This window comes from Lotus japonicus, chromosome 3, assembly GCF_012489685.1.
Source record: "Lotus japonicus ecotype B-129 chromosome 3, LjGifu_v1.2".
Lineage (NCBI taxonomy): Eukaryota > Viridiplantae > Streptophyta > Magnoliopsida > Fabales > Fabaceae > Lotus > Lotus japonicus.
The window spans coordinates 64,283,073-64,306,401 of record NC_080043.1 but is presented as its reverse complement, the minus strand read 5'-3'; the positions used below and the strand labels follow the sequence as shown (position 1 = coordinate 64,306,401).

Here is a 23,329-nt window from a genome sequence, read left to right as displayed (position 1 = left end):
CACCCAAGTAGAGCAAGTGGCTACGTTCTATGATGGTCTCAAATATTCTTCAAGGTTTGGTTTAGATGCGGCTTCAAACGGTGAGTTCGATGCCCTTCTTCCACAAGTTGGGTATGAGCTGATTGAAAAGATGACTTTGAGAGCCATGAACTCTAGTAATGACCGCCAAGCCCGAAGAGGAGTGGTTGAAATGCGCCGATATAGCTGTCGTGAACGTCGCCATTTGTTGTGTCATCTGTTGTGTCATAGCAATTAGGGTCGCGGTAACATCCTTCAGGTCTGCTTTGGTCATTGGTTGATCTTCCATGGTTGATCAAGCAAATAAAAGAGACAAGAGAAACCTGCTCTGATACCACTTGATACAGCGGAAGTCGTACTAGGATTGCAAGCACAAATCCTAAAAGAAAAGGTTTCTGGAATCCACTAGAAAGGGAGATAGCCAGCACTAAAACCCTAAAAATTAAACTGAATCATCCAGAGTTGATAAACTGAAATCCACCAAGGAAGAAGAGAAAACTCTTTTTAATAATAATAAAAAACTTCCTATGGCTTATGCCTTACAACTACTTAAATAGAGAAATAGGAAAACCCTAATAAAACTAAAAATATTTTATTCTAAAATTAAAAGATCCTATTCTGAAAATAAAAATATCCTAATATGAAAATAAAAAGATCCTAATCAAATTAAAGGACCATATTCACAGAATAAAAAGATCCTAACCACAAATAAATAAAATTACTAAAATACTAAAAATATCCTAAAAAGCTCCTACATAAGTTTCTGTTTTTGCTGTAATTGTTGTTGCTGACCTGCTGTAATTACTATTATTGTTGCTGTTTTGCTGTAACTGTTGTCGTTGTTTTGCTGTTGCTACTTATTGTTGTTGTTTACCATGTTTCGGTGATGGCATGCGTAAAAATGAATATGAAATTGTATGCTAAAAAGGGGGCTTGAGGCCGTGAGTTTAAAGTAGAAAATGAGTGGAGAAAATGTCCAAATGCACTAGGAGCATGATTAGGATAATCAATTATGGTTGTTGACAAGTTTCATGCTTTTAATTTGAAGTTAGAACATTAATTGTGTACTTGCTACTTGCTTACTTGAAACTTGAGTTTTGGGTCAATTTCACTCATTCGGGGTAATCCTCTTATTCGTGCCTAAGTGTTGCATTCCTAAAGCTTAGAAAGCTTTTCCGGTTTTGGTAGTCGTTTTAAGTCGAGTTGTTACTTAATGATTAAGTATTCGTACTTTTGCTTAAGGTTTGAGACATGCAAGCTTGGGACTCGAGGAAATTGGAACGCTTGAGGAAAGGCGAAGGAGAAAGAAACATTAGCGAAGGTAAGGGCAACTCTCCTAGTTATTAGCTATATGATTTAGGCATCGATAACTTCAACCTGTTTATTGCTTTTGATTATGACTGTTGTACTGGACTGGGAAAATGATTTCTGAGGCTTCGGCCGTTGTGAACTGATAGAGGTGTGCGTCTCCGTTTTCTGGAGGCTTCGGTCGTTTACTGGTTTCCGTCTTATTGTTTTATAGTGGATAGACATGTTCTATTCCTTTAAATTGCAAAAGTGCATGAATCTTGTTTTATGCCCAAACCTTATGGGTATATCATATGACTTCGAATGCGGAGTGTTATGAGATTTAGCAAGTAGAATCTGTCGGAAGGACTGTGCTACTGTTGACATGGAGGATCGAGGCTTTCGCCTAAACAAGGACATGGGGATCTTTAATCTGTAGACTTTGAAATAAATGAATGCATAAGACTTGATTTGAGAATAAATTCCATAATGAATTAACTCAAAATAGAACACTTTGAATAATGAAGATAACCCATTTTGAGGAAAACTTAGGATATGAAATGAGCTCGAAAATGGGAAGGGTCGAAGATTCGAGGTTCGAGGAAAGATAATGATTTGAGTTGTGAACATCATGGAGAGGAGCCGTTATGAGTAGAACCGTCATTCAGTGCAGGTGCTACTCCTTGTTGTGAAGTGATTGGTCAAAGGACCGACGTTTACCTTAGGGAAAAACGATAGAGACATGAACCATAGCTAGACACGTATCCGGGTGAGGACGAATCGTGGTTTGCTAGCTCTTGCATACCTACATGACTTACTTAAGGGGCTTGTCCTTAATCCTATTAATTATTCTTTGATTAAGAGGTTTGTCCTTAATCATAGTATTTATCCATCGATTAGAGAGGATGGACCTTAATCGTATTGTTTACCCCTGGATTAAAGTGGTTGGACCTTAATCCTATTAATTACTCTTTGATTAAGTGGTATGACCTTAATCATATTATTCGTTATTGGATTAAAGATGATGGACCTTAATCCTATTATTTGCTTATGGATTAAAGAGGATGGACCTTAATCCTATTATTTGCTTGTGGATTAAAGTGGCTGGACCTTAATCCTATTTTTGCTATTTGATTAAAGTGGTTGGACCTTAATAATATTATTTGTCCTTGGATTAAAGTGGCTGGACTTTAATCCTATTATGTGTTAGTTGATTTAGATGATGGACCTTAGTCATACTATTTATTATTTGTTTATGAGGTTAGACCCTAACTCATATTATTTGGATCGATTAAGGGGCTAGTCCTTGATCCTGTTATATGTTTGTCGATTAGAGAGTATAGACTTCTTCGTGTTAGATGATTGACCCCTGGGTCGTGCGTTTACATTAGTGGGACGCGGTGTTGCCCCGGCAAGGAAATGAAGATACACCTATGCCAGGCGGCGAGTGATGGACTGATGACTTGACGTTCAAAGGATAGAGATCGACGTATGCTGTGTCTAATTATTATTCACACGCTTGGCTTTTGGGTAAGTCGGCAGGCTTGGTTTTCCCTGACAGTGATGAAGAGGCCATTCGTGGACTGGCCAAGGACCTGAAGGAAAATTGGCCAGTTAACTTATAGGTTCCTTGTGCCGCTTCTTTTGGTGTTTCTGGATTTGGGGTTTTAGTTGGCTCTTGGGGCTTTAAGTTGTTGGTGTCTCTTTGTTATCGTTTTTATTCTTCAGTTGGGTTTTGTGTATTTTCTTGCGGGTTTTTTTTTTCTATGTGGTTTCTTCCTTTCGGGGGTTGTACTTTATTTCTATCTTATTAATATAGCTCTTTTGTTCTCAAAAAAAAAAATTATCGAACTCAAGGATTGCGGTCGTCTAAATCAATTTAACCTATTAAATAATGAAAAAGACTAAGTAAAAAGGTTTTTGGAGGTAAATAATTGTTGAAAAAGAACTTAATTTAAAGTTGCAAAGTTCAGCGAAAAGCAAGTACGTAGTATTGAAAGCAATCAAAAGGGGAAGTACCTGGGGTAGGATTTCATCAATCTCACTTATGTTCTTAATAGACTAACTAACTCATGAATTTCCTAACTGATTTATGGTGCTTGCCTAAGTTTCTACGCGATAATCTCTTAACTACGTAGAACTTCCAATTAAACTGCTAACACTAATCTCTTAGTTCCTAGACGAATTTAATTGGAGAATTAAAGTACTTAGTTACTAGCCAACACAACTAGAAGTTACCCTTATCTCTAAGGCGTAGGCGTTCCTAATCAATTTCTCACCGGATCCCTATTTTCTACCGATTTCTCAATCGCATACAAAATAGCAAAGTTAATCTTCATGCATAAAGATTCATAGATAAAAGATGAGAAATTCATAAATAAAAATAGGATTCATGAGTCTAAAAGCATATCAAAACATAAGATCAAAAGAGTCAAATCAAACACCTCAAGTACCTACGGAGGTTTAGCTAAGCATGACTTCCATGATCAAAATAAATTATTAAAATAAAAAAAGTTCTTCAAAAAGCTCAAAGTGGTGCTAGGGTTAACTCTAGGAAAAACGGCTCAAGAAAAGTTGCTCTCAATACTCTCGTCTAGGGCTGAGCAAAATATACTGGCCCGACCCAAAACCGACATAACCGAACAAAAAAGAAGCAATGGGTCGGTCCGGGTCGGTCCAGCGGATAAGACGGAAAAATGAAATGGTCTGAAACGGGTGAGAACGGGCGGGTGCGGGTTTGGTAAAATTCTACCGTCGAAAACCGCACCCGGCCGAAATGAGTACAATGTCATATTAAAAAATGTGTAAATGTCAATCACGTGAGTGCAGAAGCTTGAGAGAAAGGCTGGTTGTGTCAGTGAGAGGATAATTATTATTTATTAGCCTAGTGAGAATATGGACTAGGGATGGTCTAAAAAGCTGAATGCTACCTTTTGTCCTTTCTTTCTTTTATATATCTTCTAAATAATATAGTAAAAATAAAAAATCTAATATAGAGTTCTAGACTATTCTTTGACTATTCAATTTGATGAATCTACTAACCTATTCGGTACCAGTGAGAGACTGAAAGAGGGGTGGGTGGGATAACAATGGAGTACAAAGATGAAAAAGAAGGAAGAAAGAAAAAGAAAAGGGGAAAGAGACGGTGGTCATTGGTGAGTCCTCATCTGTTTTCACTTTCAATTTTTCTGATTTCTCCTTCAACTCACTTTCTCATCTTTCAACCTCTCATGTTAACTCTTTACTCCCTACCAAACCCATAGTCCGGTTACAGCAATGGAAGATAGACCAGTCACCAAATCCTCAAAATATCTCTTCTTTCCTTCCTCTTCTTCTATCATTTGCTGCCTTACATCACAAATCCCAGTAAAACTCAACAAATCTCAAACCAGAGGTGTGATTTGGCTCAATACCCATGAAAACCGACCCGTCCAATCCGTCCACCGATCCAACCCGCACCCGAGTTATCCGATCCTTGATTCGGTCGGAAATGGGTTGAGATATCCTTGATGCAAACCCGTTCAAACCCGGTATATCTGACCCGAGCCCGCCCGAAACCGACCCGTGCTCAGCCCTACTCTCGTCCTCCTCCTCTGTACGTTTTTCCAATATATATTGCTTCTGTTGCTTTTCCGTCTGTAACCGTTCCATTCTCGTGATATGCTTTTCCAAAATAAAACAAGTCTTTTAATGATTCTGCACGTGTCAGATGGTATTTGGTTCAAGCATTATAAAGAGAAATCCAGCGCTTCGCGGGTCATGGTCTTATGGTGGACCTCTGGCTCAATCACGCCACATGGCAAAGAAAGAAGATGCAGTCGTCGGATCTGCACACGTGCATGGTAATTTCACTGGACGCTCAGCGCAGATCAACCTCCCCCATTTTATGATTTTCCTGGAATTAATATTAAGTAAATAAAAATAAGATAAATAAGATAAAAATCCAGAAATTAACAACATAAATCCTAATCAAATCTAAAATTCAAAAAATCCTAATTAAAGATAGATAAAAGCTAACGAAATCTAGCAAATCAAAATAAAAACTCATAAAATCCTAAATTAATTAAAAATACGAAAATTATATAAAAATATCCTAAAAATTAATTAAAACCCAGAAAATAAATTAAAAATAAAATAAAAGACCCATAAAAATACTCTTATATTCCCGTGTTATCAACTATCATGTTAGGACATATTTCTTTACCGGTGTTTTAATTAATTTAATTCCACAAATCTTTTTGGTCCTAAACCAACAAAATTAGTCCTGCCTTTAATGTTGTAATTCTATTGGTATTTGTTATTCGGACCCCAACACCTATTCGTACTTTCATTTCCAATTTTCCCTCTCACTTTGAAATTGCGTAGGCCTCTAAAGTGCGTTATTGTCGCACTTTGAAAGTGCGTAGATAAGGACATTTAAGTGTTTTTACACTTTAAAGGAGGTTCAAATAGATGTGAGTAGGGATGCCAATGGGTACAGGTGGGCATGGATAATATATACCCTCCACCCGCTCCATATGTAAAATTTATACCCGTACCCGCTTCATACCCACATGAATATCCATTAAGTGGGTTTTAACCGAATTATAAAATATTCGTAGATATCCATGGGCACCCGACTCCCAATTCTATTTCCCTCCTTCGTTACCTTTTTTGTTGCTTCTCTTTCGCTGTTTTGATACCAACACCGCTTGTTCTTCAGGTACGAACCCGTACCTTACTCCCTGTTTTAATCTTCCAACTTCGATAATTTCATGATTTTCTCTTTCGTCATGAGCGTTGTTTGCTTCAGTTGCTTGCGTGTTTTATTAACCTTCATGCAGTTTAAATAAATTTTGATACCAAATTTTCTTGGGGTTGTCTAAATAACCCATGCCAAAAATTGGGTTAAATCACTCATTGTCCAAGTGTACCAATTATGCTATAACATGTGTTTTATATTATCCACCTCACTTAATCAAACTCTTTTATTTTTACATTTTAGTAATTTTTAATTTTATTAGATAATTAAATTACAGAATAAACCTATAATTTTATATAATGGCATATCACTCCTTTTGTAAAATAAAATACCTAAAGAAATCCTTAATCCTATTTTCTTCCATGCTCATCTCCTCTAAGCCTCCTCTCCTGCTACAACCTCATATATAGGCGACCGACCACCTTGTATTCGTGGCTTCATGGTAGCATAGGTATCATTGATGATTTAGGAAGCAAAGGAATGTTTGTTGTCAGATCTTATGCAAGGATGAACAACCTCCTCGAAAGCCTCACCGATTGATTACCAATACTTCTATTTTGCTGTTTGATTTAGGATTGATAGGATCTTATTATATTGTTGTTTCCAATTAGTATGTGTGTTGTTTGCATACGAAAGCAAACAGTTCGACATCAATGAAAATTGGGTATTTTTTATCCTGGAGAAAGCGTTCAAAGGAGATAAGCGTGGACCAAAATATGATTAGGGATTCTTTGAGTATTTTTACAAAAGGAGTGATATGCTGTTATCTAAAATTATAGGTTTATTCTGTAATTAAATTATCTAATAAATTAAATATTATGAAAACATAAAATAAAAGATTTTAATTAAGTGAGGTGGATAATATAAAACACATGTTATAACATGATTGGTACATATGAACAATGGGTGATTTAACCCAATTTTTTGCATAGATTATTTAGACAACCCCAATTTTCTTAGGTAGTTTTAAATTAAACAAATTTTCTGTAGTTTAGTTGATCGAATGGCCATTGGAACTGGGGTTTATAGTTCTTTCTACTTTCCTCCCAAACTCACATTGTATTTGTAGAGGGTCTCAATATAAGTGAATGTGGGACTGAGTTATTATATCCCTATTGTGTACACCATCACACAAAAAGCTAGGTTTTTGCTTGACTTGTGAGTTGTGACTTGTCTTCTTAACTGTAACATTTCTTTGTTTTCTTTTTTCTGTTTTCTTTTTGGTAGGCACAGCACGTGATTCACATAAGCTACAATTACAAAGGATAATGTGGGTGACATGAAAGATGTACCTGATTTAAATTTCATGATTTTCTCTTTCTCGAATGAGCGATCTTTGCTTCGGTTGCGTGGTTTATGCCTCTTTGTCTATTTTTAGGGATTTTTAGATTAAACAAAGTTTCTGCCAAAATAGCTAATATTGTAGTCTCTACCATACTAGTTTGTAGTTGAGACTTGAGATGAATGAATGATCATTCAAACTGGGGTTTGGTTATATTTCATGCTATGATTGTTCGTCTCTATTCACACCTTGTTGGTTTATAATTATTATCATTCTGCAATAATTTCTCTATGTTTTTTGCTGGTTTAGGATTGGGTGGGGGCTGAAGTGATGTTATATCTACTGTTATGGTGCCCCCTATCTTCTTCAATTTCTTGTATTTTTGTTCATGGGTTGAAGCACCCCTTGTGCTTCCTTTAATTTATCTTCTTTGGCTTTTTCAAAAAAAAAATATTTATTTCCCTCTTTTTGGTTGGCACAGCAGGGGTTATGGCTGGTTTAATCTCACCACCTGATGTACATAAGCTCCAAAGAAATAACGTGGGCGACATGAAAGATATGATCAGCATCTTACCTGATTGTATTCTTCATCTTATTCTTTCTTTACTGCCTACCAAAGAGGCTATTCGAACTTCCATTTTGGCTAAAAGGTGGAAGTACTTGTGGACCTTCTTATCTTCCTTTGATTTTAGAAGTTATTTGTTTAGGCCCAGCATGAAGGAAGACCGAAAACAGAAATCTGCATGTTACCTTCTAGATCAAGTGAACAGACTACTTTATCATTCTAATTGTGTAAAAAAGCTATGTGTCACAGCTTCTGGAGTTTCCATTGATGTGGATAGAGTCAATTCTCTTATATCTTCTGCAGTGAAGCACAAAATCGAAGTGCTTAAGCTTTTGGTACATGTAAAGCCTTTGTTTGTGTTACCTAACTTCTGCTCAGCTTCTGATACATTGAATAAGCTGGTTTTAGAACCTCACTGTGTTCTAGATGTTGCTAGTGGAATTTATTTCCCTAGCCTGAAGACATTAAAGCTCTCACGTGTTACCTTTGCAAATGAGAAGTCAGTTCAACAGCTTTTCTCTGGGTGCCCTGTCCTACAAAAGTTAAGCTTGTGTAATTGTAATTGGTGTAACATCAAGCAGATCAGCATTACAACTCCTACATTAAAGATATTAACCATCTTTTCGGGCCTCAGCGTTTATATGAATTCTACAGTCAAGATTGATGCTGGAAATCTTTTATATTTCAGTTACACAGGCTATTCAATGGTAGATTTTGTCCTTGTTAACCTGGCCTCCATAGTTGATGCACGTGTTGATTGTTTCTATCCATTATTTGGACATACTATTGGTACCCCTGTACCTAAACTATTGGGTGGACTTGGTAGCATCAAATCTCTTAAACTATCAAATGATACTCTTCAGGCATGTTTAACTGCTTCCTGATCATCTTCATTTTTTTAACTGTATGACAGCTATTGATCATGTTTGCCAATATCTATATGAACGTATTATATTTACTTCATATTCTAAGTACGCTTCAGGCCAACAGAGTTGGTTTAACAATAAATGTACTTTTCTTTCTTTTACTAGTGTCTTTTGCTTGCAAAATATGCGCTCCATCTCCTTCCCATGTTCAACAATTTGACACGTGGATTTGGGAGCTTCCGAGTTCACTAGTGAAGCACTAATGAACATTCTCCAAAAGACACCTAAATTGGAAGTTCTTCATATTCCTCTGGTACATCTTTTATCCTGCTTCAATACTTGCATCTTCCATGTTTCAAGGCTAACAGTAGTATTGTTACTGTCCATTGACTTGTTTAACCCACAGATCTGCTTGGATGCTCAAGACTGGATACTGAACTCAGTACCTTGCTGTTTCAAATATAGTCTCAAACTATTTTCTATTTCACATTTTCGTGGGCGTGTAGCTGAAATCCAGTTGCTGAAGTTTTTGTTAGAAAATGCCGCAGTTTTAGGGGAGATCCGGATATTCTGTTCGAAAACTTTATCTGTTAATTTGAAGAAGCAGGCTGAGGTGAGCAATCAATTGCAACCTGTATGCCCAGGAAGTTGTGTCATCAAGTTTCAGTAAATCTTCTTTCTTTCTTTTACTTTTTGCAAAAAGGGATTCATTTATGTATGATGTTACTTCATTCTAAAGCTTGAATTGTTGTTAGCTGAATTCGATTTACATGGTTAGACTAACAAGAGTGGTTTATGGGACATTCACTTTACGAAATGATTTTAACATTGGAAATAAACATAATATTGGATATAATTGACTGTGCTAAATTTTTCAGAATGATCAGTATTGCTTAGATCCATTGTTCAATATAAGCCTCATCATAATCAGCTTTAAAATTTCTTTTCGTGAGCAGCACTTTTAAGAAGTGCTCCAAAACTATTCCCTTCTTTTCCCCTTCAAATTCGATTTAGCATGCTAGAGGGCCAGGTTACTTTTGTCCCAATAGTGCTACTACTTTGAGATGCACAATGCCAAGATTGTAGTTTCTTCAATTCACAGTTTTGCAACCATTTAAGTGCTCAAAATGGTTTGTCATTACACGTTGATAGTTGCAAAGCCAGACATAATTTTTGGCCAGAAATAGTTTTAGAACTTGTTTTTCAAACATTAATCTGTACATTTCGTCCCTTTCCCCTATCATGCAGTGTTTTCATCTTGTTCTTTCTTGCTAGTCTTATATTGACAAGGCAGATTTATCGAACCTATTTGTCTTCATTGAATGCCTTATCCAGAACTTCTTGTGGCTGTAACGGGTTTTGTGAACAAATTAGCTAATTGGTGAGGTGATTTAATAGGCACAAGTGTGATAGAACAATTGTTCACCTTTTCCATGATAAAATGGCAATCTATTGAATCTCTCATGAAAAATGGGATTACTTGCTAGATGAGGTCACAGAACATAACTGCAAGGCATGCATGGATTTGAATATCATTGAGTAAAGCTTAACCAAGTGATTTCACTAGCAATGTTGGATAATTAGAAGTATTCAACTTCTGCAGAAGGAAACAAGATGCCCTGACAGCAGTTTACTTTAGTTGTCTAAGTAAATTATGAATACCAGCAACATGAAGTTGGGGTTAATTTGTTTACTGCGAACCAAATATTAGGTTGAAATCATCAAATAGAGTAGTCGGCTTATGAGTCTTTATGTTGAGAAACATCAAGAAAAGGTTCTCCATCACTGTTGGACAACTCCAAATCTGGGTTCATTGGCAAAGTGGCAGGTTTGCAGTCTTAGTCTATAAAAAACATGTCTCCTTAACATGAATGCTAAGGCATGTAGTGTAGACTTGAAGAGATAAACTTTGTTTATATCGTCTCAGAGCCGTTCCTAGACTCAGATAAATGAGGAACGTTGTGTTGGGCCTGTAGCATTCTTTGCCGTATCTTTAATATGGATCATGTGATCCGTATAGCCTATCAAAAAAAAATGTGATTCGTATAGCCAACCTATGTCTCTTAATGAGATAAGGCTATTATTTAGGTTTATGAGACCTGAAGAGATAAAACACATTCTCCAAGTTACCCCTTCCTAATCAACTTTAGGTACTTCTGGTCCTCTATCAAAGCAGAATTATTAGTGAAGATGGTTGGACTGGGCGGGACATAAAAGATGATTATGCCCGCCCAAAATGAACAATACACGATTGAAGACAGCCATGGCGAGAATGACGACACAACGAGCTTCTTTGCCCTTCCTTAGGTGGACCCGCAAGCTAGCTGGAAGATTCCTTTGGATTTGTCTTATATGCACAGGGATTTGGGCCCTGATTGTCAGGCCCAAATTTAGGAAAAGTTCATGTCATGACTTCACCCTCTATAAAAGGGAAGTTCATCAGCTTGTACAACTCAACTTTTTCAGCATTAATGAGAATATTCCTTTTATGATATTTTTGCCATTTTGAGTACTCTGCTACGGTTACCTTTCGTTATTCTCTTACGTTGGCCTTCCCTAGTACAGAACATTGGCGCCGTGATCATCGCCGGCGTGGTGGTGGTCGTCACGGCGGCCGCGGCGGCGGACGGGACAACAATTGTCCTACACTGAACGAGCAAGAGCAAGAAGCTTCCTCGGAGGGGGTTCACTCAGTGGCGCCGTCGCCAGCGTCGCTGGTGAATGTGGCTCCGGGAAGACCTTCAGATCTGATTGCTAAATCAGATCCAGGCGTTAGGCAGCGATCAACGCTGCCTGACTATGTGAACTTAGAAGAACTTAAAACCAACGCTCCACGGAGAATGCAGGAGGCAGTGACGGGTATCACGCCTGCGGCTTTGCAACAAATGTTAGATACTTTGCAGAAGGTGCAGTCCCAAAACGAGCAATTACAAGCCCAAGTTGAGTATCTTACTCAGAGGCAAGATTTTAAGCAAGGACAACGTCTGGAGGCGGAAGACGTAGTGGAATTTCAGCCTTTCGTTCCAGCCATCACCAAGGTGGACATACCAAAGCACCTGCAAACCATGGCATTAGACGCCTTCTCGGGCGATTCTGATCCTATGGAACATCTGAGGTATTTCAACACCAAAATGGTGATTGGTGGAGCAACGGACGCGGTGAAGTGCAGATTACTGCCTTCAACGTTCAAAGGCATGGCGATGCAGTGGTTCATCCGACAACCGCTCTTCTCCATTGCCAATTTCACTGATTTGTCTACGAAGTTCCTGACTCAGTTCTCCGCCAACAAAACCACAAAAGCAACGATGTTTGATCTTATCAGCATACATCAGCAGCCAGGGGAGAAGTTAAAAACATACATGGCACGCTTCAGCAAGATGGCGGTTCAGCTGGAGGAGGATAATCCGGATGTATGCTTGGCGTCTTTCAAAAATGGTCTTCGGGCGGGGGATTTGAATCGGGACTTAACAAGGCGACCAGCGAGAGACATGATGGATCTTCGAGCTCGTGTCCAAGAATTCATATGAATTGAACAAGATGATCAGAAGAAACAAGAGAGGGAGGAGGGGCGCAAGCAGGCCCAGTCTGGCGGTGTTCCACAGGAAAAACTCAAGGCGGGGAAGGAAACCAGGGTAGCACAAACTCCCCGTGTACCAAGACCGGGACCATATCAAAACTCCAAACCCGGATTTCAAAATACATGGCACAGAAATTCCCAAGGTCCCACTGCAGCCTCAACTGGTCAGCATGGTGCTTCGCCAGCTCCAGTTCCACTTACTAAGTTGAATGCACCCTTAAGTACCATTTTAAGGGCAGTTGGGCAGACAAACGTTGTGCAGTATCCGCCACCGCCACGGCGGCCGCTAGCTAATGTGGATACCAATAGGTGGTGCGAGTACCACAAAGCGTTGGGGCATACCACAGATAATTGTTGGAACTTGAGGCGGGAAATTGATCACCTGATTAAGGCTGGCCATTTGGCAAATTTCGTTAAAGACACAACAACGCCAGAGGCCGCTAAGATAACCCAAGGGGACAAAGGCAAAGGAAAGGAGATAGTTGAAGAGTTGGGTGATCCTGTTGGGGAATGCTCATCTATTGCAGGAGGATTCGGCGGGGGTGCAATTTCAAGTAAGGCTAGAAAACGCTATGTAGCGGCAGTACACTCAGTACATGAGGCGAACGAAGGCGAGTCTTGGGTGAATCACTCCCCTATTATATTTACCCCTCAGGATTTCGCGCATGTGATCCCCCATGACAACGATCCAATTGTGGTAACAATCAGGGTTAACAATTATGTGACGAAGAAAGTATTTTTAGACCAGGGATCTTCGGCGGATATCATTTATGGAGATGCATTTGATCGCCTAGGGCTAAAGGAATCAGATTTGAAGCCATATAAAGGAACCTTGGTGGGATTTACAGGGGACCGTGTCAATGTGCGGGGATACGTGGAAATACCAACTGCCTTTGGAGAAGGAGAGTTTGTCAAGAAATTTCAAGTAAAGTACTTAGTCTTGGAGTGTAGAGCCAACTACAATGTACTCTTGGGGCGAGACACCCTCAACAAGGTCTGCACGGTCATTTCAACTGCTCACTTAACTGTCAAATATCCAGCCTGCAATGGGAAGGTCGGGATACTGCGCGTAGATCAGAATGCAGCAAGAGAGTGCTATTTAAGAAGCGTGGCGCTTTATGGACGAAAGGCCGCCAGAAAGCCTTGGGCAAATTGGAGAGAAGCACGCCCTAAGATGGAAGCATTCAGGCGTTCGTACTTCTTTTCCAGTTTTTGGCACTTAGCCTGAGCAGCAGTGTGTTTGTCGTTGATGGCTTCTTTTAGAGACTTGGTCTTCTGAAGAAGCAAGTCAGAAGCCGCCAAGTCATCAGTTAACTTAGCGCACTTTTCCTCAGCAGATTTCAACTTTTTGTTGGCGGTCTCAGCATCAGCCTTAGCTCGCTCATATGCAGTCTTATAATCGGCTGCCTTCTTCTCGAAACGATTCTTGGCTGAAATCAATTCCTTCACACACTGAGCCATTCCCGCCACAGTGCTGGCGGCAGAGAGTGCGTGATGGATCGCCATAGAAGCAATTTTGGGGGGGGCCTTGACCGGAAATATCCTTGTGAATCTGGTTGTCAAAAGTGCGGGTCATGAAGTCCAACCCATTGAAGTGAGGATCAGATAAGCTCAGCAAAGGGGGCGGAGCTTCGCCATCAATGGCTGAGCTAGGGCCAGCTTGGTTAAATGGAGTTGGCGGGCGGTTGATTAGCGTGCTTGAGTCCTGGTGGGGTGGCGGGATATTGTCATTTCCCTTCTTTTTCTCCGCCGGATGACTTTTGGAGGCCAAACCGGCGGGATCGAGAGTGGACTGGTGAAGAGGTTTGCCACCAGCAGCGCCTGAAGTCCTTTGGCGCTTTGGGTCCCTGACGTTATCAGAGCCCGAAGCACCTTCATTCTTCTTCTTTTGCTCAGCTTCGGCCCTTTTCTTCGCCGCCGCAGCAGACTGGGCGAGGTATTCCTTCATCTTGATTGGGTTTGCGTCAACCTTGCTTTTTCCCATCGTAGCTGCACAGAAAGCATCAATTAGACGAGATACATGAACAAAAAGAAAAACAAGTTATGTGCAAAGATTATAAACTTACTAAAAAATTGATTTAAAGTGCCGGATTTTGACGCCTCAATCAAGTCATGACCAGAGATTACTGGTAGTGTGCGAAGATAATCGGCGATACCTCGCTCGGAATCATCCAAGGCGTCGTATGAAACCGATATTTTTCGGCGAGGGTTTTTTGTCCAGTAAAAGGGGAAGAGAGGATTATTATCAGAATCTCGAAACAAGTTATTTATTTCGGGCGACTCCATAACTTTGAAGTATTTTTTCTGCCACACTTTGTAATGGCTTTTAAGGGCGGTGAATCGGCTCATGTTCTTGCGGGCCAAAAGGGGAACCCACTTGACAGATGTAGGCTTTGTGGTAACTGTCTTATAGAAAAGGAAGAACAAGGGGTAGGTGGGAGTGAAACTCAAGTGTTCACAGAGAATTTCAAAGCAACGGATAAAACCCCAGGCGTTGGGTTGGAGTTGACAAGGCGCCACGTTCAGAAAGGTAAGAACGTGACATATAAAGGGCGAGAATGGAAGTTTGATATTCAAATCCAAGAAAAAATAACCATAAACAAAAAAGAAGTCGGGCGATTCCTCAGAAGATTCCTTGCGTAAAAGAACGCAATCACCCTCGCCACATGGAAGAACATTCAACAGGTGATCTACATTATTAGAGGTGGCGGGATTTATCTTTGTAAACCCTTGGGAAGATATTCGAAGCGAGCTGATGCTCCCAATACTGCCCCAGATGGAACGCAATAGACATTTATCTTCAACCAAATGCGCGTTTGAACGCCATTCGGGTGAAGACAAATCTCCATTAGAGGAGAGAATAGAATCTACGGAGCCGGCGGGACCGGAATCCTTGTGGGTGGAAGGCGAGGAATGAATTTCAATAATAGTGGGGACAGAAACTTCCCCAGCAGGGGCAGAAACTTCCCCCTCCGTTGAAGGTGAGGAGAGTTCTAAGGAAGAGATGCTGAAATTTTGCATCGACATACTGGGTAATTTCATAAAAATAAAAAGAAAGATGAACAGGTTCAAAAAGAAAAAAGAAGAAGACGAACAGTGTCAAGAAAGAAGAAAGAGAAAGGACTCACCGGAGGAAGAAGTGGAGGATTGAGTAAAGAGGATGTCGGCTATGGGAGAGCACCGCGCAATGACGACGGCCGGGGTGACGGAGGTTCGCCGGAGTTCAAAGAGGAGAAAGTGAGAAATTGCAGAGAAGGTTTGAGGGAAAGGATTTTCAGAAAAGTGAAAAGTGAAAAGTAAAAAGGGTTTTTATAGAAGAAAAGGGAAGAGAGAGAACGAGTGGGAAAGATCGTGAAGAGTCGTGAGATTTGAAATTTGAAAAGGTATGAAACGAAAAGACATAACTCCTCGAGACGCACAACTGCATTCATGGCAAATGATGACGAAATCCCGGAAAACAAGGATACGTGCGTCAGTTGAAAATACGTGATTGACAGTTATGACAAATGGCGACCTATCTACGAAAACGGCAACAAAGATGGCGAAGCATAAAAGTGGCGTCATATCAACGAACACTGAAATGGCGATAAATGAGTAAACAATAGAGGCGGACTACTAAGTAACATGATAAAGACATTTCGACTCGTTACCCGAGTCTCATGTCTTGGGGGCATGTGGACTGGGCGGGACATAAAAGATGATTATGCCCGCCCAAAATGAACAATACACGATTGAAGACAGTCATGGCGGGAATGACGACACAACGAGCTTCTTTGCCCTTCCTTAGGTGGACCCGCAAGCCAGCTGGAAGATTCCTTTGGATTTGTCTTATATGCACAGGGATTTGGGCCCTGATTTTCAGGCCCAAATTTAGGAAAAGTCCATGTCATGACTTCACCCTCTATAAAAGGGAAGTTCATCAACTTGTACAACTCAACTTTTTCAGCATTAATGAGAATATTCCTTTTATGATATTTTTGTCATTTTGAGTACTCTGCTAGGGTTACCTTTCATTATTCTCTTATGTTGGCCTTCCCTAGTACAGAACAATGGTGGAAATGATAGAGGAGAGAGAAGACAACTCACAGAAAATAGGACTCACCAGAAAACTAGGAATTTGAAGGACATTAAGAATTATAAGGTTATTGTTTATCACTACAGTATCAATATGTGTAACTTGAATTTTGTAATTATTTGGCAAAATAATAAAGGAACTGTTAAGTTGGAAGTTCTGAATATTGATTAACTTGGAATTATCTTGGGCTGAGACTTGACAGATTTATGCTCACGCTAAATCAACTACTCAATTGGTTTTCACGGACAATGATTCTACACCTTCGTGTGAAATATTTTATTTAATCTTTATTCTTGCTTTCATTTTTTTATTTCTTTTTGTAAGACATGTGCTAGGTGTGAATTTGCTCGAGAAACTATAGTTGAATTTTTCACTCCCAACAAATGACTTTCATGAGATTCAATCTTTTGACATTACTCTTACGGGATCTACATTGTCTCCTATTAGACCAACACTTTGTTGTTTCATTTAAAAAAAAAATTACACTCAAATAGTTATTTATATTAATATTTATATATTTTTAATACTATGTTCATATATAAATATAAGCCTAAAATAGTCTTTTGGTCCCTGAAATTGTAAAGAGAATCAAACCTCGTCCCTGAAAAAATTTCGCATCAAATTGGGTCCCTAAAAATCTTTTTTTAATCCAACTGGATTCGAAGTGTGTCTGAGTATGATGTGTCATGTTTTTATTATCTCGTCAGTTTTTCCACGTGGTCTCCTATAGCGCTCAAGCGCCTGGAGATCAGGTGGAGATCATCATGTGGCAGTTTCTTAGCTAAGCAGGGAGTATCATTTCTTACTTTTAGTATAGTTCATGCATTTTTACATATTTTTCCTTTATAGATTTTTCCTTTATTTGTCTTCTTGATCATGCATTGTTGTAAATAAGAGTCTTTTGGATCTTGGTCATTACTTCCCTATATTTAATTGATTGTTCCCAAGTTTTGCTCTCTAACATGATGCATGTTTTATAAATGTTTTTATGTGGATACTTGTGTTGTTTTGGGGTGTGATTGTATGTTTGGGAAAGAGAGGAGGAGACTTCGGTCATCTGAGTGTTTTCTTGAGGATTTAAGTTGATGTGAGTCCACAAGGGTCACTCTTTGACCCTTCACTATATATTTCTCTAGAGGATCCTGTCTCACTTGCACTTCTTGGTTCTGTGATGAATTCACTCTATGTATGCTTTGGTGGACTTGTATTTTTTAGACTGGTAGGTTTTCTTGGACTTTAGAAGTTTTTGATTCATTTTGTCCCTAGTTGACTCTTTTGAGCCCTTATGAAGATTCTTTTGGTACCTATGTTTTGTTGGGCACCATGCTTGGTGGGTTGAATGGGAAGTTGTGGTCCTGAAATCTCAATGGAGCTAGTTGTATACAGTGCAATTTTCTCTTGGCCCCAAATGATACTGAAAGAAAAATTTGAAGAAAAAAATGAAGAAAAATTGAACTCCTTGTCAAAATTGGAGTTCATAAAAGTAAAAAAAAAATAGAATGTTCTGAAATAAAAAGTAGTTGAGAGCCTTGTTTGCTAAAAGTTTTATAGATTGAGCTCTAGTATTCAAGAAGGACCACACTCATTTTGTGCAGCAGCCTTAGTCTTCTTTAGGACCACCTACCTTGTGCTTAACCTAGCCAATGTTACAACCCTTTGAAGTCTCATTGAATAGTGCATAGTCAACCTTGCTTGCTTTTGAGTGAATGATTCCCAGGACCTATGAATTGCTTGTGTGCTCAGTGCACTTTATATTTGCCTCATGTTAGGATGTTAGCTCTAAATCTTTCTCTTGGTGGACTCTAATTCTTCTTTGTCTAATAGTGGCATGAAGTTGATTGTTGTGTCTATGTCTTTGAACCAACCTCAATTGCTTGATCTCCCGGTTTTCTCACATTCTCAACAAAACCCTCTCGTAAAAGTATCTTTACAGTGTTTTCGGTGATGTTAGTAAATGGTATTTGAGCATTTCTTTTTATATTCATGTCAGCATTGCGTATAGAGGTTATTATGCCAATGATGGTGTCCTTACCCATGATAAACGAAAATGTCTAAAAATCTATCTTTCTTTGGCATTTGTGTTGCGAGCAATTCTTTGTGCTTGAGGGTAAGCTAGTCTTGGTACGCTTGAGGGGGAGTTGTCGTTGAGTATAGTGGTGTGATGACCCAGCTTTTGTCCTATTTTTCGAGTTTTTTCCTTGCTTCTTTCTTGCATTTTTCTTTGTCTCATGTAGTATTTCATGTTTTCTCATGCATTTTTCCTTTTATCTGTGCATTTGCATGTGTTAGGTAATTAGTTGGTTCTTTAGGGACCCTTTTCGTATTTTACTAGTTTAGTATAGTTTTGGGTCTTTAAGTATTTGTCTTTTAGTTTTGGGTTCGTTATGTTAATAGGTTGTTAGATATTCTGATATTTTCCAAGTGTGCTTTAATGAGTATTGTAGGTTGTAACTGATGGAACTTGGAAGGGCAAGAGGCATGAAGACTTGATTGTGAAATTGAAGGAGGCAGAAGTTAAGTTTGGTGGCGAGCCTCTAGCGCTCGAGTGCCCCCTTACAATAGGTCGGGGATTTTGGCACAATTTACGGCGCTCGAGCGCCCACAATTAGCGCTCGAGCGCCCTATCAACAGAAGGTTCAATATCTGGCAGAAGGGAGCTAGCGCTCGAGCGGTGTAAATTTGCGATTGAGCGTCCTCAAGACAGTAACTTTGGGATTTTTGCTCGAGGGGCTAGCGCTCGAACGGTGCTTCCTAGCGCTCGAGCGCCCTATGTCGTCAGTTTTTATGATAAATAGTTGTTTGGTTGTTTTGATTAGGACCTTTGGTCATTTCAATAAACTTAGAAACTGAGATACTCTCTGATGCTAGTGGGATGCTTCTAAGCTTTGTAACTCAGGTTCTTTTACATTTCTTGTATGGATTCTGTAAGACCCAGGTAAGATTAAGCGTTTAATTAATTAGATATTTATCGGCTTAAGAGCGATAAGCGCGATTAAGCTTAAGATGATACGTTCTTTGTACCCTGTGTGCTTTATATAAATGAAGTATTATTAATATTATTAGTATTTTCTCCCAAACTAGATAAAAAAGAAAGAAAGAAAACAAAGTAAAAAGAAAGAAAGAAAAAGATCACGTAAGGACCAATTCAATTTGTGGAAGAAGAATAGGAAATGATAAAAGAATAGTAAGAGACCAATTCAGTTTGTGAGGGAAGAATAGAAAATAAAAAAGTAAAAAAGAAGAAGAAGAATACTACGAAGTGTAAGAATAGATATATATGTATATCTAACTTGTTAACACTTCTACACTTGATCACTTAATTTTGCTTAAAGTGATTTTAAACTATATCATATAGTTTCTCATAATTTTTGGTATAATAATATATCATCCTTATATTTATCTCTTAACTCTATGAGTTAAATCCTACACTACTCAAATCAATATATATGTATTAAGAAAGGAAAGGAAGGAACAATAGCTAGCCAGAAAACGTACCAAGGAAGATTGCATGGTAAGTGTTTAAGCTTGAGGTGGCTTAACCAGATTGCATGGTAAATGTTTAAAGCATGAGGTGGCTGAACCTGAGTGCATGGTAAGTGTGACAAGGATTGATACTTTTACGTGGAGGCGTCGAATTTTTCATCTGGCAAAGCTAGGGGTCTAGTAAGCATGAGGTGGCCAATTAAAAAAATCAAAGACATTGCACTATAAAAGAGTTGGCAAGCCGCATATGAGAATGGTAACCAATGGAAATGTAGAAAAGTTTTGGAAGTATAAAGAATAGTGTTTTGAGTTATTAGTTTGTGGTGAAAATTTTTAAGTGTTTGTTTTGAGTGAGAGATTCTTAAGTTTTGGGAGTGGAAGCTAGGATCTTGAAGTTTAGCATTTTTAAAAGCAATTAATTTTCTAAGGATACGAAGAGCGAGAATGCGTACGTGTCGGGGCTAAAGAATGAAAGAAAACGAGTCAGTACGAGGAGCGATGACGTGATCGGATCAGAGTCGCAACTTTGGAAAGAAAGTGGCTAAGGTGAGGGCACTTCGCTTCAGCTATTTATACTATTGAATATATTATATGTGATTGTTATGAGCTATTCGCTTTGGCTATTTATATTATTGAATCTATGCTATATGATTGTTGTGAGAGCACTTTGATGCTTGCTATTTGATATAATGGCTTGTCGTGATAATGTTTGTACTTTTATTGTGATATTTGATTACCTATTGACGGCCTATCGCTTGTGTAACCGGAGGGTTTTTCCGAGTGTCGATTAGAGGAGACTCTAACTATGCTTTAGATCTACTGTGGTTTTTGGTCAAGAGGTTTTCTCAAAATGATTTATACAGGGTGGGATCTTTTATTTACCAAAGTTTTCGAAAAGGAACAATCATATTCATGATTTAATTATGAAATTTCATCTAAAATAAATAATCAAAGTGTACACATATTTTGTAAATTAAAAAGAGTTTATTTGCATTGCAAAACTTTTAAAGAATGAGAAGGATATTTTCAAAGGGACTTCAATCAATCATTTTTAGAAAAGAGTATTTCAAAGGGGACTTCAATCCTTTTTAGAATAGAGAATTTCAATTGGGGACTTTATTTAATGATGTTTGAGGAAAGAAAGACGAGACTCGACGACACGGTTACTTGGAGTGGAGTGACCTGTCGTAGTGTAAAGTTCGGTCACTTGGAGTGGAGTGCAACCGTTTTTTTGGCTAACCATGATTCATATCATGCATGCATACATTTTGTCAGGATGGTGAGTGGCCATGCCTGTCTTCTGAGGACGATGGAGTGGTCGTACCTTCAGATGTTGATAATGGAGAGGTTATCAACCATGTTGATACTGGAGTGGGTATCAACTATGTTGATACTGGAGTGGGTATCAACTAAGTGGCATTCACTAGTCAGAGGTCGATACTGGAGTGGGTATCTGACCGACTAAGTGTTGTCCCGCCTACCTCATGGAAAAGGCGTTTATATCCGGATCATTTGATGTGCCTATGTGGCATTGCATTTGCACGAGCATATAGACTGACCTTAGGGTTGTCGATTGAGCTTGATGATGAGGTGATATGTGCTATGAGTTTTGATATGCTTGAGATAAGCTAAATGTGATTTAATTGTTATATGTGTGGGAGAGGTTTGTCATTGACAACCCTCGTATTTTACGTAAGCCACGTGATCGATAGATCTGCGTGAGTAAGCGTGAAATGTATAAGTATGTGATTATGTGTATATTGTGTGACCTACTATTATATATATACCTATATTCTGGAAGTTGACCATCGCACGCCATTGTATGTATTGCTTGTGTTTGGGCGGTCGGCGACTGCCAGGTGATGGGCGACAACATGATCAAGCACCATGCTTCTAGGAAAGTTGTTGTGACGCTGCTTATGAGGAGGATCCATGATGATCGGATGAAGTGTCATGTCTTTGCATTAGTTCGGTGAAGCACACAGTAAGTCGTTCGTGGGATTGACTACATGTTTGCTGATGCCAGAACCCTGTTGCAGATCTTATGAGAGATTTATTGTTCGACCGTCGAGGAGAATCCCTCGGAGGAGGAATAGAGTCTTGTGTACGACTTGAGCCTTTTGGGTAGAAAGCTTACCGTTGTTGGTTGAAGCTTGTAGGATGATCATAGGAGTTTGTATTCTTTTGGTTTCAGAGAAATGGTAGGTTCTGATGTTTTGCTATTTTATAGTCTACCCAGTAATGGAGATCACAAGGAGCTTGTTGGACATAAGAAGTCTTTTGATATTTCTCTTTAAAGACTCAATTGTACCCATACTTTTGGATATAAAGTTATATATTATTGGGTAATTACTGTGCATTCGCTAGAGCATGTTTTGGAAAAAAAATACTTGGTTATTATTGACTTCGAAAGTTTAGTCAGCATATTTAGTTTTTGGAAAGGTTACTAAAGTGACCCTCGAGAAATCGGGGCGTTACAGATTCCATAGCCATGTTTGCCTAAACTCTTTATGCTTTGGGTTTTTCGAAGACTTATGATGTTTAAGTTATAATTCATATTTCTATTCACGTGTTTCTGAGTTTATCCTTGAATCCCATCTCTATTTTTCTATCTAAGCTTGAGTGCATGCTTGCTTTATGCTTTTCTACAATCAGAACGGAAATTAAGTTGTAGATTAAGGACTTGTTTTGGGATTACCTCTTCTATACTTTCTGCTAGAAATAGAGAAAGGATTGGAGTTTGTTGATATGAAAATTGCATGCTTAAGGCCTCAAACAATTGGTTAAGTTGGCAAGGAATTGTGCTTATCCTATGATTTAAGAGTATTATCTATGCGAGACATCGATAGGTAGTTGTTTAGATTAGAGCATCAAAGAGAGACTCGGTTCTTCACATGTTTAGGATATGTTTTCTTAAGTTGATTAGTTAAGCAAGAACCCAAGGCATTTCCATCTCTGATTTCTTAAGTTTCATCATTGCTACTTCGACATATATTTGTCACAACAAACAACAATCTCAAAATTTAGTTTTTATTTGCTTTTGTTCTTCAAACTTAAAACTGAACTTTTTCACTCACAATCCCAGTGATACGATATTTAAAATCGGGTGAAATTTGTGCACCTGCGGATTAGCTAACAACTGGGGTGGGTGGGGATTTCTGGGTTGTTGAGCTTGCTTGGGTTGGGGGTGAGTTTGGTGCGGGTTGGGGTTGAGGGTGGTGTGGATCAAAGGCTTATGGGTTTTGGGTTTAAGGCTTGGATGGTGGGTTCTGGTTTTTTGGGTTGCAGCTTCAATGGCGGGGCTGAGTTATGTGTTTGTCGGTTTTGGGGTTGCAATGGGAGTGGGTTATGGATTTCAAGGTTTTGGGGTTGATGCTTGGATGGCGGGGTAGGTTATGAGTTTGTGGGTTTTGAATGCGATTTAGATGGTGGGGT

General features: G+C 39.0%; 1 protein-coding gene across 1 annotated transcript; it reads left to right on the top strand.

Moving 5' to 3' along the window:
• The first annotated feature begins 7,438 nt into the window (after positions 1-7,438).
• Positions 7,439-9,730, top strand: LOC130749850 (F-box/LRR-repeat protein At4g14096-like). The gene is made up of 2 exons (XM_057603212.1): positions 7,439-9,072; positions 9,166-9,730. Exon 1 carries the CDS (start codon positions 7,818-7,820, stop codon positions 8,775-8,777), a length of 960 nt encoding a protein of 319 aa, XP_057459195.1. The 5' UTR covers positions 7,439-7,817; the 3' UTR covers positions 8,778-9,072; positions 9,166-9,730.
• Positions 9,731-23,329: the final 13,599 nt, after the last annotated feature.